The sequence below is a fragment of the Mus caroli genome, chromosome 3, assembly GCF_900094665.2.
Source record: "Mus caroli chromosome 3, CAROLI_EIJ_v1.1, whole genome shotgun sequence".
Lineage (NCBI taxonomy): Eukaryota > Metazoa > Chordata > Mammalia > Rodentia > Muridae > Mus > Mus caroli.
Genome location: NC_034572.1, coordinates 102891002 through 102906114, shown reverse-complemented (window position 1 = coordinate 102906114; position 15113 = coordinate 102891002). Strand labels below are relative to the sequence as shown.

General features: G+C 43.7%; 1 protein-coding gene across 5 annotated transcripts in view; it reads left to right on the top strand.

Moving 5' to 3' along the window:
* Gpsm2 (G protein signaling modulator 2) overlaps positions 1 to 15113 on the top strand; it is a 41473-nt gene that overhangs the window by 15604 nt on the left and 10756 nt on the right. For 3 of the 5 annotated variants that reach the window (XM_021157386.1, XM_021157390.2, XM_021157387.1), the window contains 9 exons: positions 3630 to 3851; positions 4183 to 4318; positions 4824 to 4966; positions 5697 to 5820; positions 5928 to 6043; positions 7642 to 7797; positions 9425 to 9533; positions 9975 to 10104; positions 14437 to 14507. In XM_021157386.1, coding sequence (XP_021013045.1) covers positions 3630 to 3851; positions 4183 to 4318; positions 4824 to 4966; positions 5697 to 5820; positions 5928 to 6043; positions 7642 to 7797; positions 9425 to 9533; positions 9975 to 10104; positions 14437 to 14507 — 1207 coding nt within the window. Of the gene's footprint in view, positions 1 to 2254; positions 2314 to 2357; positions 2444 to 3629; positions 3852 to 4182; positions 4319 to 4823; positions 4967 to 5696; positions 5821 to 5927; positions 6044 to 7641; positions 7798 to 9424; positions 9534 to 9974; positions 10105 to 14436; positions 14508 to 15113 lie in introns of those variants that run through there. The other 2 variants (XM_021157389.1, XM_021157388.2) reach the window with 2 other exon arrangements.

Sequence of the window (15113 nt, the reverse complement as noted above, 5' to 3'; positions counted from 1 at the left end):
ACAAGGCAGCTCTAGGTTTAGGGGCAGACTGTCTCAAAAGTAAGGTGGAGAGCGATGGAGAAGACACTGACTTCAGTCGCTGACCTCCCAACTTTACCACAGACAAGCAAACCTACACATGCATGCACAAACAAAAGTGTAAGTCTATTTTTAAAAATATTTTTTGTTTTGTTTTCAATAGATCCTGACCACGGTTTGTCCTCCCTCTAGTCCCCCAGTCCTTCCCAACTCCACTTCTGTCCCCGAGATCCACTCCTCCTCTATGCCCTTTCAGAACAGAACTGGCCTCACAGAGACTTCTTACTGTACCAAGATACGATAGGACTAGGCACATACCATCATATCAAGGCTGGGTGAGGCAATCCATAGGAGGAAAAGCTTCCCAAAGGGAGGTCAAAGAGTCAGGCTCCCAAACTCCCACTGTTAAGAGTCCAACAACCATAACATAAGCAGAGGATCTAGCGCAGACCCACACAGGCTCTGTGATTGCCAGTTCAGTCTCTGTGAGCCCCTATGAGCCCCAATTAGTTGATTTATAGTTGATTCTGTTGGTGTCCTCAAGCCCTCTGGCTTCTACATGTCCCACTCTTCTGCAGGGTTCTCTGGGCTTCCAAGGAGAGGGACCCAATTGCTCGAGATCACCATTTTGGGCTCTCTCTGCCTAATGACAACTGGCTGTGGGTCCCTGCATCTGCTCTTGTCAGCTGCTGGCAGAGCCTCTTGGATAACTATGGGGCTAGGCACTAATCTGGACTTGTGGCAGCCAGCGTGGTCTCCCAGAGTGTGTAACTCTTACGTTATCATTTTGTCTACAGCTAAATTTTGTTGAGTATCATGTCATTTGGATAGATGGTATCGTGTTGTATAAATAAACATGCAGCCGGGCGTGGTGGCGCACACCTTTAATCCGAGCATTTGGGAGGCAGAGGCAGGCAGATTTCTGAGTTCAAGGCCAGCCTGGTCTACAGAGTGAGTTCCAGGACAGCCAGGGCTACACAGAGAAACCCTGTCTTGAAAAACCAAACCAACCAACCAAACAAACAACCAAACAACCATGCAAATCCAGAAGGTCTTATATTTGTACTAATGATATTTTATATGGATGTTTGCTTTATACGGGCCGCATTTGTTTCCTATGGATGTAGACAAACATGTAGCCCTCATTTGTAAATGCCTTCCATAGGAATAAGTGTGTTTGTCTCTGATGTCCTGTGTAACCCAGTCACCCTGAATTGAGGGCACTGCTGTCCGTGACTGTTTCCCTGCTCTCTCTACCTCTGTAAAATCATCTGCCATGTTTGGTGGCACATTATTTATTTATTTATTCATTCATTCATTCATTCATTTATTGTGTGTGGGTGTTCTGTATGCTGGTATTTCTGAGCACCATGTGCCCAGTGCCAAAGGAGGCCAGAAAGAGGGTGTCTGATTCCCTGGGATTGGAGTTACAGATAGTTATGAGTCACCAGGGAGGTGCTGGGAATTAAACCCAAATCCTCTAGAAGAGCATCCAGTGCTCTTAACCACTGAGCGTCTGTCCAGCCATGCTTGTAGTTACTTTGCCCAGTACTCTCCTGATGGATACTTATTAGCAATATTTTCATGCTGTAAACCCCCTTGTACAGACATCTAATGAAATTCTGAAACTTAATTCTTAAGTTCTGTTCCTAGAAGGGCAAATGCTTAATATATATTTCATACAATTAGAATATTTGGTTAAAATTTTAGAAGGAAGATTTTATATATATGTATATATGAGTGTATATATACGTACACATACACACACACACTCTCTCACACTCAAATATGCACGCACACACACACACACACACACACACGTATTCTCTTTTCCGAATGGTTTCCTCTGATAATTCTTAGCTGTTCATTGGTTTCAGTATTAGACAAACACAACAGGCTCAGATGCCTCATCTAGCACCTTCCATGTGAAGGGAAGTTTTCAGTCATGAAAGACAGCAAGAAGCTTTATTAATGTCAAACCTGCATACAAAGAAATGTAAATAGCTGTTTGTGGAGGTCTTTACCTGTGAATCCAGCACTCTGGAGACTGAGGCAGGAGAATCTCCAGTTTTTAAGGCCAACATGGGCTACATAGTGAGGCTGACTCAAGACAAAGAAAAGAATGGGGAAAAAAATCTACAAGGTTAGCTGACTAAATCCCTGCACCAGACTGGGCCCAGCATCAACATTCCGTCATGGACTTGGGAGGGGCTCTTGAGACCCCACCTCTTCCTGAAGAGCTGTAGGCAGTTAACAGTTGCTGGGAGACAGGAGTTGCATTGGTTGTAGCCACTGGTAAGGTGCTCAGCTCAAGTAAAGACCCCCTCCTCGTGCTCTTTCAAGCAGCTCTAAGTTCAGTAGGTCAGCAACACCCCCCACACCCATGCTTGTCGGGAGGAAGAATGGCTGGGCAGTGCCTGGATGGGTAAGAGAGGCTATGGGCATGAGTGCGCCGTCTACCTGTGTGGCACTGTGATGAGAGGATAAGTTAGCTCTGAGGATGTAGCTGGTTACATCCTAATTGGACTGATGTTATCTTCCTGTGTACTTAGTTCTTCCTTCCTCTGTCTAATTGATTTCATCTAATGTTGAAACAAAATGTCAGAACCTTGAGTATACTGACTTGATTGCCATTATAAGCTCATGTGTCCAAGGCACTGTCTCCATTGTAGAACCAGCACTAGGCATTGGCTAGGTCTTTAGAATTGTTAAAATCCTGGGTATAAAGTTGAACATTACCTGTTAGAGATTTGGGGTAAGTTTCCTGTTGTAAATCCAGAGTCGGCTTTTTGAAGCTTGCAGCTGGCTCTGTGGATCTGAGTCCTTACTTTTTCTAACTCCGTCAGATTTATTTTCTACTTTATAGACCCTAAGGACAGCCTGGCGTGCCATTCTCAGGAGGTCCATACATCTCCTATGTCAGTTTCTCATTGCTTTAAAGGTCCCACCTTGACTAGTCTGGCCGGCCATTCCTTCTCCAGTGCCGGGGTGACAAGCATCTGCCACATCTGGCATTTATATATGGGTCGGGTCCTCATGCTTGTAAGGCAGCTGCTGTTATCAGCTAAGCTCTCTACCCCTGCTGTACCAGCAAAGTCCTCCATCTCCACCTCAATTACTGGCTTTGGGATGCTCTTGACCTTTAGTTCTCTGTGAATCGAGATATTTGGTTCCTTTATTCTTTTAGACTGTAATAGCTTGTGTGCTGGTAAAAAATGGAAAGGGAGTAAGGTGTCTGTGTGTGTTTGTCTATGTGTCTGTCTGTGTGTGGTGGATGAGACTGGTGTAGGTGGATGGAATAATGGATGGGTGGATTGAAACACTGCTTGAGATTGCCTCACTAGTAAAGTGGGTTACTCTACACAGGCCAGTTAGAACAAACTATATAAGACAGTTAGCAACTCAGTTGAAGAGACCTCTGAGGCTCAGAAATCCGAGTAGGCACATAGGCTGCTGCTACAGTTAAGTTTACTCTTTTGTCAGTAATTTGTTTGTAATTCAACTAAGCATTGGTTTGATTGTGGGTAGCCACAAAATCCACATTTATTATATTATTGGGAGTTAAAATCACTGATCCAGTTGTAATGTGTCTGTCGTATATAATTCTGCAGAATGGAAGCTTCTTGCCTTGAGCTGGCCTTGGAAGGAGAACGTCTATGTAAATCAGGGGACTGCCGCGCTGGCGTGTCATTTTTTGAAGCTGCAGTTCAAGTTGGAACTGAAGACCTCAAAACACTCAGTGCTATTTACAGCCAACTGGGCAACGCTTACTTCTACTTGCATGACTACGCCAAAGCGTTAGAATACCACCACCATGACTTAACTCTTGCACGGTAATGTCAGCCCTTTATATCCTATCTAAGTTCACTCTTAAAACAAAACCTTCTATTCACCAACAGTGTATCTGAAGTGTTCTAATTTATGATATTGCTCTTGAAAACTTAACTTTTAGGCAAACTAGTAATGGAGCAACCCTAGAGTTTAATTAAATGCATGAAAATTAACTAGGGAAGGCTGTTTCAATTTGTATTTAAAATAGGTTCCAAGATGAATGCGTTTTATCTTGGGTCGCTTGTCCCCTAGGAAAACTGGTCTTTTACGTCTTTGTCTCTTAAGTTTTAAAAATAGTTTTAATATCATTTGTCTTTCAAATGTATTTTCCAGGACTATTGGAGACCAACTTGGGGAAGCTAAAGCCAGCGGCAATCTCGGAAACACCTTAAAGGTGCTTGGGAATTTTGATGAAGCGATAGTTTGTTGCCAGCGACACCTGGATATCTCCAGAGAGCTTAATGACAAGGTAATAAAGATGGCGGGCCAAGTGACGGTGACTTCACTGAAGTAGTTTCTAGCACTACTTCCATGATTTGCCTACAAAGGAAGGTGTGTTCATAGACAAAAGTCAAAGAGAAAACAAAAGTATTTTTAAAATAGGAGAAGCAAATAGCAAAAGAACCTTCTTTGTGAGTGAAATCACGTGTTTGACTTTCTGTGGATGGGCACTGGGGACCCGTCCTTTTCTTGATAATAGTACTGGGAATGTTGTACACATGGGGCCGGTGGGATGGCTCACTGGGTAAGGACACTTGCAGTGCAAGCCTGGTGACCTTGCTTCATTCCCAGAACCTGCAGAAGGCTGGAAGGGGCGCACTCTGAGTTCCACGTGTGCTGCGGCACACACACTACCCACACACATCGTGCACACACACGTGGTGATAGCACATTAAGTCAGTACGTGGCAGAAGCAGTGAGAACTCCATGGCCTCTGACTTCAGAATGTAAGCTTTGTTGCCGTCTCCATCTAGGTGGGAGAAGCAAGAGCGCTCTACAATCTTGGAAATGTCTATCACGCCAAAGGGAAAAGCTTTGGTTGCCCGGGTCCGCAGGATGCAGGAGAGTTTCCAGAAGACGTGAGGAATGCCCTACAGGCAGCTGTGGATCTCTATGAGTGAGTACAGTGTGGTCCTGTGGGCCCAGGCGCCTACGGGGTATGTGTTTACTCAGGAGATTTCCAAGTTTCTGAAATATGTAAAAATTATGAGATAATTAATTGACTGGGGTAGCACATGCCTTTCCTCCCTGTTTGAAAGTAGCCTGGTCTACATTCTGAATTCCAGGACAACATTGTGACCCCCATCTCAAACAAAACCAAAACCAAATACTGCAATCAATCAATCAATAAAAGGCTAATATGAAGACTAGAAATAGTTGTTTAAATGTTATTAGTGCCATAAATCTACAGTTTCACTGAGACTGCAGACTAGTGCCCCCTAGTGGTAAAAGCAAGAAATATCAGTGCTTAAATTTATTTGGGGTAAATTTAGTGTTTGACCAGTAGAGCTTCATAGACTTGCTTAGCTATAAGGCTTCAAGATCATCTCTTGATGCCTCTCAGTAAAGATCTACAGTAAATGTTTTAGCGAATTAAGAATCCAACCATTTCACAACTGCCCTGCCTCAGAATGTACCTTTAAGCCCCTACACATTATATATAAGCTTGCTTCTTTCTGATGAGTGGAGTAAACCCTAGGGCTGGAGTTATAGCTCTGTGGCTAGTCTTGCCTAGCACACATAGGCCCTGGCCTTACATCCGCCGCTATGAGAAGAACAAACTACCTGTAACTGAGCTAAGAACTTTTCCTAAACTTACATTTTTACCACCTTTTGTCATCACTAAGGGAAAACCTGTCGTTAGTAACTGCTCTAGGTGACCGAGCAGCACAGGGGCGAGCCTTTGGGAACCTTGGCAACACACACTACCTCCTCGGCAACTTCAGGGATGCAGTTATAGCTCACGAGCAGGTAATCAGAAGGCCTGGGAGCCTGGTCATCTCCTCCATCAGGGGTGAGGGCCATGACCGGGTGGTCTTAGGTTTTGTTGTATCTCTGATAAAAGTTTTCTCTTTCAGCGTCTCCTAATTGCAAAGGAGTTCGGAGATAAGGCGGCTGAGAGAAGAGCTTACAGCAACCTCGGAAATGCATACATATTCCTGGGTGAATTCGAAACTGCTTCCGAATACTACAAGTTAGTCAGATAGATACTTTTTGTGGATGAATGTCAAATGAGTAACTATGTATCCCATAAAATCACATTGGCTTTGGAGCTGAAACCTGGTTTTGATGATGTGTGTCAGCATCAGGGCCAAGACACTCACACCTGTCTCACCTGTGGCAGGCATCAGGTCCTGGATCTGGGGTTGTTGTGAGAACTGGGTAGAAGGATGTGTTAAGAACTCAGCACCTTGTGCTAAGTACTTACCTGATACACACAGTGCTCAAGAAGCACTGTGCCCCCGTTTTATTGTTTTCTGAGAGTCTCACCTGGTGGCCTTGAATTGGCAATCCTGTCTTTATCTCCTTAGTGTTGTCATTGCAGACACACACCATCACAGGTAGGCTTTCACCTGATACTTAGTGGCAGCTGTGCGACTTCCGTTATGTTTATTTTTATCTTTAAAACTTTTTGTTTAAAGCTGTGAACTTCTCGAGTCTTTTTAAGCCCGTTTTAGCATGTATGGTGTGTATGCTTTATCTCACTCGGTTATGAGTTGTGGCCAACTTGTCTGAAGATAAAAGTTTTCAGAAAGCATAGGTCTTAGTGTCCACTGATGATCACCGAGTTTTTCTCTACTCCCCCAGACTCTTAGCCAGCGTTTACCCTTCTGCCAGCATTGACTGTCACCAAAGAGAAGACGCTGTTCATTGCCAGGCAGGCTTCTGTGTCAGGGTCCCTCTGGCCCAGCAGCAGGATAGCCAGGTTTAACCTGCTTCCAGTTGTTGCCCTGTGCCTTCTGGACTGTTCAGGGTTTTCTCTGCTTAGTGGGGTTTGAACACTCATCCAGACTGAACCTAAAGCACAGGGGGTGATTTGTGTTGAAGCTTTAGAGATTCCCATGTGACAGAATTCAGACAACAACAACAACAAAAACAGTCCTAGCTTTTTGGTGTATGACTTTCCCAGACCAGTAATCTAGTCCCATTTTTAGGAGTGCCTTTCTTTAGTAAACTTTCTCTTTTTTTTTTTTTTTTGTTATTTAAAAAAGAAAAATCTGGCACACGCCCTAAAGCAGTATGGGCACGTGCATCACTCTGAACTTGATGCCAGCCTCATCTACAAAGTGACTTTCAGACCAGTTTGAGGTACACAATGAGACCTGTCTCACATAAAGAGAAAAGAAAAGGCTAAAGTTGTTTTAGACCATCTAAAACATTAAAGGGTGCCGTCTGTCTTTAAGTATCTGCCCATGGTTAATATCTGTTGGTTGATTATTGATTAGCTGAGTGACTCTCTACCTTCCCAGTGCTGCGATCCCTTAATACAGTTCCTCACGTTGTGGTGACCCCCAACCAGGAAATGATTTTGTTGCTACTTTATAACTAACTAGTTTTGCTAGTTATGAATCATAAAGTAAATATCTAACATGCAGGATCTCTGGTAGCCGCTCCCTGTGGTGTTGTTGTTTTACTTTAAAACATCTTTTCACTTTCTCTAAAGTAATAGAAAATATATTGGACCCTAATACAGACTTATATAAAAGGCAGCAAAAATCAACAGAGATAGAAAATGTTAATATGATTCTTAGGACCAGAATTTAAAATGAGCGTTATGTGAATTGGTTTCAGGAAGACACTGCTGCTGGCTCGGCAGCTTAAAGACAGAGCGGTGGAAGCTCAGTCTTGCTACAGTCTTGGGAATACATACACTTTGCTTCAGGACTACGAGAAGGCCGTCGATTACCACCTGAAGCACTTAGCCATCGCTCAAGAGCTCAAGGATCGGTGAGTTCTGCACTCTGCTCCTAAGTTCTGGTAAACGCAGAGGCACTGATAAGCACTCTGGCTTTCCCTCTGGCTCTTTCTGTTTGTCACCCTTAAGAAGGAGTGTCCTGTTTGATGAGACTCCACTGCATGTTACTCTGTTTTTTTTTAATTATTTTTATTTTATGTACATTGGTGATTTGAATGCATGTATGTTTGCCTGAGGGTGTTGGATCCACTGGAACAGGAGTTGTTGTTGTTTTACTTTAAAACATCTTTTCACTTTCTCTAAAGTAATGATGCAATGAGTGTGTGTGTTGTGTGTGTGTTTTGTTGTTGTTGTTGTTGTGAGACAGATCTTACTGTGTTAGCCAGCCCCAGCTGTTCTGGAACTCACTATGTAGGCCAGGCTAGCCTCAAGTAAAGTAAAGTGAACCTCTCAGACCTGCAGATGGTTCTTGGTCTGAGCTACAGCACAAATAATTCCATGATGTCTGAGAACATTGAAATTGATGGCAGCTTACATGGTAGGTAGCACCCTGAAAGCCCCACTTCTCTAAAGTAAAGGAGTGGTAGACAGTAGTGAGCTGCCATGTGGGTGCTGGGAATTGAACCCAGGTCCTCTGGAAGAGGCCTCTTAACCGCTGAGCTATCTCTCCAGCCCCGCATGTTACTGTCTCAAGGGCCAGCCTGGGGTCAAGCATTAGTGGGGATGCATAGGACTTTGAGTGTGAGTGAGTGACTAGATCACAAGCTCAGCTGCCTTCCCAGAAGTTGTCCTGTGAAGCTCAGTGGGCATTTTGGAGAACTCAGGAGATGCTGAGGTCAAGGGATACCTGCCACTTAGCTCCAGCAGTGTCGCCTGTGGGGGACACGGGTCCTCAATAGAAGTTAGAAGTCCTGTGACGGAGATGGATCTGCCTGTTGAGTGCTGGTGCTAAATCGATTGTTTTGGTTTGCGTTTATTTATTTTTATTGTTTTTCTCTATATGGAAAACAACATCTGTGGAATGTTAGTCTGCAATATTTATTTGAGAAGATAGTTTTTACCTCACTTTGAGAAAGAACTTTTCAGTGTAGTTATTCAAAATGAAGTAGATGTAGGGGAGCGAGTTTTGCTAACTGTTCCCTCCCCCGTTCCTGGGTTCAGACTACACCGAATGCTTACTGATAAGGCTGTAATAGGAAGATAACGTGGTTAGGATACGAGTCCTCTCCCTGAGAATTGTTTCATGATGCAATGAGTGTGTGTGTTGTGTGTGTGTTTTGTTGTTGTTGTTGTTGTTGTGAGACAGATCTTACTGTGTTAGCCAGCCCCAGCTGTTCTGGAACTCACTATGTAGGCCAGGATAGCCTCAAACTCAGAGCTCTGCCAGCCTCTGCCCCCTGAACGCTGATTAAAAATACCACTGTGTATTTGTAAAGGATCTTTCCACGTTTTAATATTTGACTTTGAGTTTGGTACTCAGTATTCTCATTTCTCTGCCTAGAATCTGCATCGCTCTAGCTGAAAGAAAGCCCAAGGCATACTTTATACTTTATACTTTATACCTTTAATCATTATACCTTTAATCATTGCTGGGTCGCTTTATCCTCTGTGAGGACCTCTTTTCGGATAGCTCCGTGTTAACGTTGAGTTCTGTTTTAGGATTGGTGAAGGAAGAGCGTGTTGGAGCTTAGGAAACGCATACACAGCTCTGGGAAATCATGACCAAGCAATGCATTTTGCTGAAAAGCACTTGGAAATTTCAAGAGAGGTACGAAACAAAAGAAATCGCCGTGCATCCTGTTAGAATTTTCAAGTCAGTGACGGGATAGGGTGTTTTCCCAGTGTTCAGAGAGCTGTGTAAACAGACAGATGACTGTATTGCTGGACCTAGGGAGACAGCACGGTGAGCTGAGCCACGTGGGGATAGGATGCTATTACTCCATCCTCTTACCTTCGTTTCATGTCATAGTTTTTAAAGAAAATATTGGTTAGAACTAAGTAAGGACTGACTGGCTCGTGTTACACCTGATGGGTGTTTGAGCTTAGATACCTCTTCTCAGCTTCATGTCCCTTGTATAGGAAATGGGAATGGCCATAGATCCTGTGGAAGTTGGGTATGTATGTATGTATGCATGCATGGATGCGTGCATACACACATGTGCGTGGTGAACTGATGTCACTCTGACGTAGAACATGCTTGTGGTTACAGGTTGGGGACAAAAGTGGTGAACTGACTGCACGGCTGAACCTCTCAGACCTGCAGATGGTTCTTGGTCTGAGCTACAGCACAAATAATTCCATGATGTCTGAGAACATTGAAATTGATGGCAGCTTACATGGTAGGTAGCACCCTGAAAGCCCCACTTCTTTCAGAAAAATTTAAAAAGTAAATCTTTTTAAGTTGCTAGGAAGCATGTCGATTGCACGTAGAGTGCCTGTGTGACTTCTCCCACCCTTCTTGGTTTTTCAGTTCAGTTAACCTGTCAGCATATAGAACATAGCATTTTATAGTTCTTACTGAGAACACAGGAATACTGAAGGTATAATTATTTACTTTGGTTAAAAAAATATATATTCAAGTGCTGTTAAATTAACTTACAGGGTAATTCAGAAGTGTATAAATATGAAGATGCTAGAACTGAAACCTTTTGTCTACCTTTTTTTAATTCAAATACTTATAATATGTTTGGTTTTTAGTAAACGCCATCCATTTCACTTCTGGTAAAAACAGCTTGGGGTTGTTGTCTCTTTTTTAAAGTCAGGAAATCATCTACCTTTATCTATCAGCTGCTCAGACCTTGCCTCTGAAATATATTTTTAAAGCTTGACTCTATGAACCATAGGCATGGTTAAGTGGGTAAAGCACCTGCTGACAGGCCCTGTGACCCAGGGCCAAGCCCCAGAACCCGTGTGGTAGATGGAGAGAACCAGTTCCTAGAACCAGCACATCCCAACAATAAGTGTATATATATATATATAATTATTAATATATAAATATAGTTTTAAAAAATGCCTTGATTCCTAAGCTTAATGGAGAGTGGCTCAGGGTTAGGAGCACTGGCTGCTTTTCCAGAGGTCCTGAGTTCAAATCCCAGCATTGACCTAGCAGCTCAGAACTGTAACTCCAGCTCCCAGGGATCTGATGCCCTCCTCCTTCAGTGCCAGGAATGTTTCAAACTTGAAAGCCAATAGAAAAAATTAGCTTTGTCATTGGCTGTTTTTTCTCTAAACTGGGAGAGGTGATAATGAGAAATCCATACTGATAATCCTAAGATATTCACAGAACATTCCATAAGAGATTCTAAAGTGAGGGATGTGGAATACATAGCCGTTGTGCTTAGTAATTGGATAAACTGAAGTTTTCTGTGTTTGACTTGCGAGTCGGTACGTTGTAAGAATTCTCATCGTAAAGCATGTCTCCTCATGACCCCCCTCTCAGTTTAGACCCATGCTAGTGTCTCCTCCTCCTTCCCAGTCACTGAATCCTCATGGTTAGCGCAGTGTCCTTGTCTAGATGTGCAGTGTTTCCTGTAGCTGGCCACTCTCACCTGCCTCCTCCACCCGCAGGCTGCGCACGGCTGGCTCTCCACTCACAGCTCTTTGCGCTCCTCTTCATGCTCCATCTGACACATCTGCTGTACCCGGGATGCCCTCCCTCTTCCTTCCCTCCCTAGCAGTTCACCATCTATCATAGGAGCAGATCTCCTGCTTCTTCCTCCCTTCCAGGCTCTAGTCCAGTGCCTTCAGTAGGACATTTTAGAGTGGTAGAGGAGTTCTCAGGGCAGGAAGGTGCTCAGCAGTTAAAAATACCGGCTGCTTCTCCAGAAGACCCAGGTCCCATTCCCGGGACCAACATGGCATCCAGCACCTGCATTCACAGTTAAAATTTGGTTCTTTAAGAAGGTGAGCAAATCAGCCAGGTGGTGGTGGCGCACACCTTTAATCCCAGTACTCGGGAGGCAGAGGCAGGTGGATTTCTGAGTTTGAGGCCAGCCTGGTCTACAGAGTGAGTTCCTGGACAGCCAGGGCTACACAGAGAAACCCTGTCTCGAAAAAAATAAAAAAATAAAAAGAAGGTGAGCAAATCTACAACAAGATTCTTTTTAAAAAGAGAGAGGGTGAAAGAGAGAAAGGGGTGAGAGAGAGAGAGAGAGAGAGAGAAGGGGCGTAGCAGTGGATGTACAGACTGAACAGGTGAGAGCTCAGAGTAATCTTAGGGCAATCCATTTCAAAACCTGGGGGAAATATCAATTTCTAGAATCATAACAATAGGTCAGTAATTAAAAGTCTTCCCTTGCTGGGTGGTGGTGGTGCACGCCTTTAATCATGACAGAGCCAGGCAGACCTCTAAGTTCAAGGCTAGCCTGATCTACAGAGTTCCAGGACAGCCAGGGCTACACTTCTAGAGAAAGCCTGCCTTTTTTTTTTTTTTTAAAGATTTATGTATCTGTTTTATGAAAGTACACTATCACTGTCTTCAGACACATCAGAAGAGTGTATCTGATCCTGTTATAGATGGCTGTTAGCCACCATGTGGTTGCTGGGAATTGAACTCAAGACCTCTGAAAGAAAGAGCAGTTGGTGTGCTTAACTGCTGAGCCATCTCTCCAGCCTGAGAAAGCCTGTCTTAAATACCTACCCATCCTTCCCCCAAAAGTTTTCCCCCTAGAAAGCCTGAGTGCTGAGGTTATTCTCAGGTGGTCAGAATGCACTTAGCATGCATGCCTCGAATACCAAACATCAAAGCTAAGCAGTGCCACTGACTATGGAGTGTAGGTGGATTCTCTGGTGATCCGGAAGCTGCCTCCCACTCACAGCTGCCCAGACCATGAGAATATCCTGCTGCATTTACCTGTGGTAAGATCCAAAGTCAGTAAACAGTTCCTGCTGAATGAATCATTTCTATATCATTTAAAGTGAAAACTGTTCATAAGCCAGGGACCATCTGTATAACTGTCTACAGCATCGTACAGATCACTGAGAAACTTCATCAGCCTTAGAAACATAAACAGTACAAGACGGATAACTGAGAGACCAGCTTCACTCACGAATGTAGATTCAGGCCGGGCGTGGTGGCTCACGCCTTTAATCCCAGTACTGGGGGGTTGGGAGGGGGGCGCAAAGGCAGGCGGATTTCTGAGTTCGAGGCCAACCTGGTCTACAGAGTGAGTTCTAGGCCTGTCTCAAAAAAAAAAAAAAAAACCAAAAACAATGAATGTAGATTCAAAATTCCTAAAAGCAAAACAAACAACAAATCCAGGAAAGTTATTTTAAAGCTGACAGGTTTTAATGGAGCATGCTGGATACCTCTGCAATTTTGTTTGAGTGACTGCAGACCCTGGAGTCATTGCTCCTGATGATGCACAGCGTGCTCTGTTATTGCACTTTCCCACTGCCATCAAATGTGCAAGGTTTCATCTAATTGTAAGACAGAAAATAAAAGGATGAGAAAGGTTTGTCATACCAGGCCCAACCAAAAGGAGATAGCTGGGTTATACTGGATCCAATGTACTTAAGATGCAAGGGCTGTGCTTTGCTGTGCTGTGTCTCTGTGGTAAGGTCGCTTACCTAGTGTGTGCCAGGTCTAGGATCTCACACTGGGGGAGAACTGATACCATGACAAAGGTGGGATTTATATATAGTGGGACTTACACAAGGAGATTGATACACTGGCCATATTTTAAAACTGGGTGGTAGGCATCAGGTATCTTTGTATTATACCTTTTGTTGGAGGTGGTGCTTTGTTATTTTGAACAAGGTCTTGCTCTGTAGCCCAATCTGTCCTTGAACTCACTATACACTCAGACTGGCTTTAAATTTTGATCCTCCAGACTCAGCCATCTGAGTGGTTGTCTCTCAGTCATGCACCACCGTGGCCAGCTATATTATGCCTTTAAAAAAATACTGCTTAGGGGCTGGAGAAATTGCTCAGTGATTAAGAGCACTGACTGCTCTACTAGAGGACCTGGGCTCAGTTTCCAATACCCAAAAGGTGGCTCACAACCATCTGTAACTAGTTCCAGGGGAACCAGACATACACATGGTACAGACATGCATACAGACAAGACATTTACTTTTTAAAGGATTACAGTCATAGAAACTCTGTAATTAATCTTTAACAATCTTACTGAAAAGCCATTTTTGAGAAACTTTGCTTTTTTTTTTTTTTTTTTTTTTTTTTTTTTGTGTCTGTCCTGACTCACTACACACTAGAGCCTGTCTGGAAATGGGGAGCTTAGAAAACCCTGTGTAGAAGTGGGGAGTTATTTTCAGTTCCCTCAGAATTGAAGGCCTACAGCTTTCCCATGGGTTTACTTACTTTGACCGCAGTACGTTTGGGTTTCTTTGAGGCTGCAGGGAGACTAGAGAGCGGTGATTATAAAATGCCTTTTCTAAATCAAGGGAAATCTGAGTAACCAGTGGTTACTTGGCAACCAAAACGCGTCTTCTGACATCAAAGCATTTCAGAGGGACTGTTTGCATGAACTGTGGGAAATAATAATTGCTCTTCAAAAAGTGAGCGTTCCTTCCACGCGGACTTGTGAATCATACGGTAGAATAGAGTTGTGTGGTGGTGCCAGCTGTGCGTCCTGAAGGGCTCCTGGTTTATTTGAGTTAATTTGTGTTTCTGTCTGTCTTTCTTTTTTTCTTTTTTTTTTTTTTAAACAAAGGTGCAGGCGCCAAACTGGGCCGAAGACACAGTATGGAGAACATGGAACTTATGAAGTTAACACCAGAAAAGGTTGGCGGTCTCGGCTTTCACATTCCAGGAACTGTTTAGTAAAAGCGTTTAAGCCTTGTCCTCTATGGATATCGCTTAAGAGTTTGCTTTTAACAAGAGCCAGGAGAAGTCCAGTGCCAGGGAGAAGAACAGCATGCCGTCGTGTGCTTGATAAAGATAAACGCATGTCTGCTCTATAGATCCATGTAGCATTTCTGGGAGAGTACTTAAGAAAAGTTAGTTACTGCTTCAGCAGAGTATTTGGGATAGGCTAGAAATATTTTATAGGCTATTTTGAACTGTCTGAACATCTTCCCTTGTTAAAAAACAGGTCTTAACTGAATGCATACCAGGTAGCACAAAAGCAAGAGCAGTACTTCTCGTTCAGCTACATAGCCACATCAGTACAGAGCTGTGTGTGTGAACTTGTGTGTGTGCGCGTCCCCAGGCCACACGTGTGGAGGTCAGAGAGCAGCTTCAAGGAGTCAAGTCTATTCTTCCAGCTTTAATAAAGAAAGCATTTCTGCGTGCCAGGAGGTTGGAGGGCCCCTTGTGGGAGTTGGCTCTCCATTCTGTGTGTTCCAGGGTCATTAGCCTTGGCAGCAAACAGTTTACCCACTGAGCCAT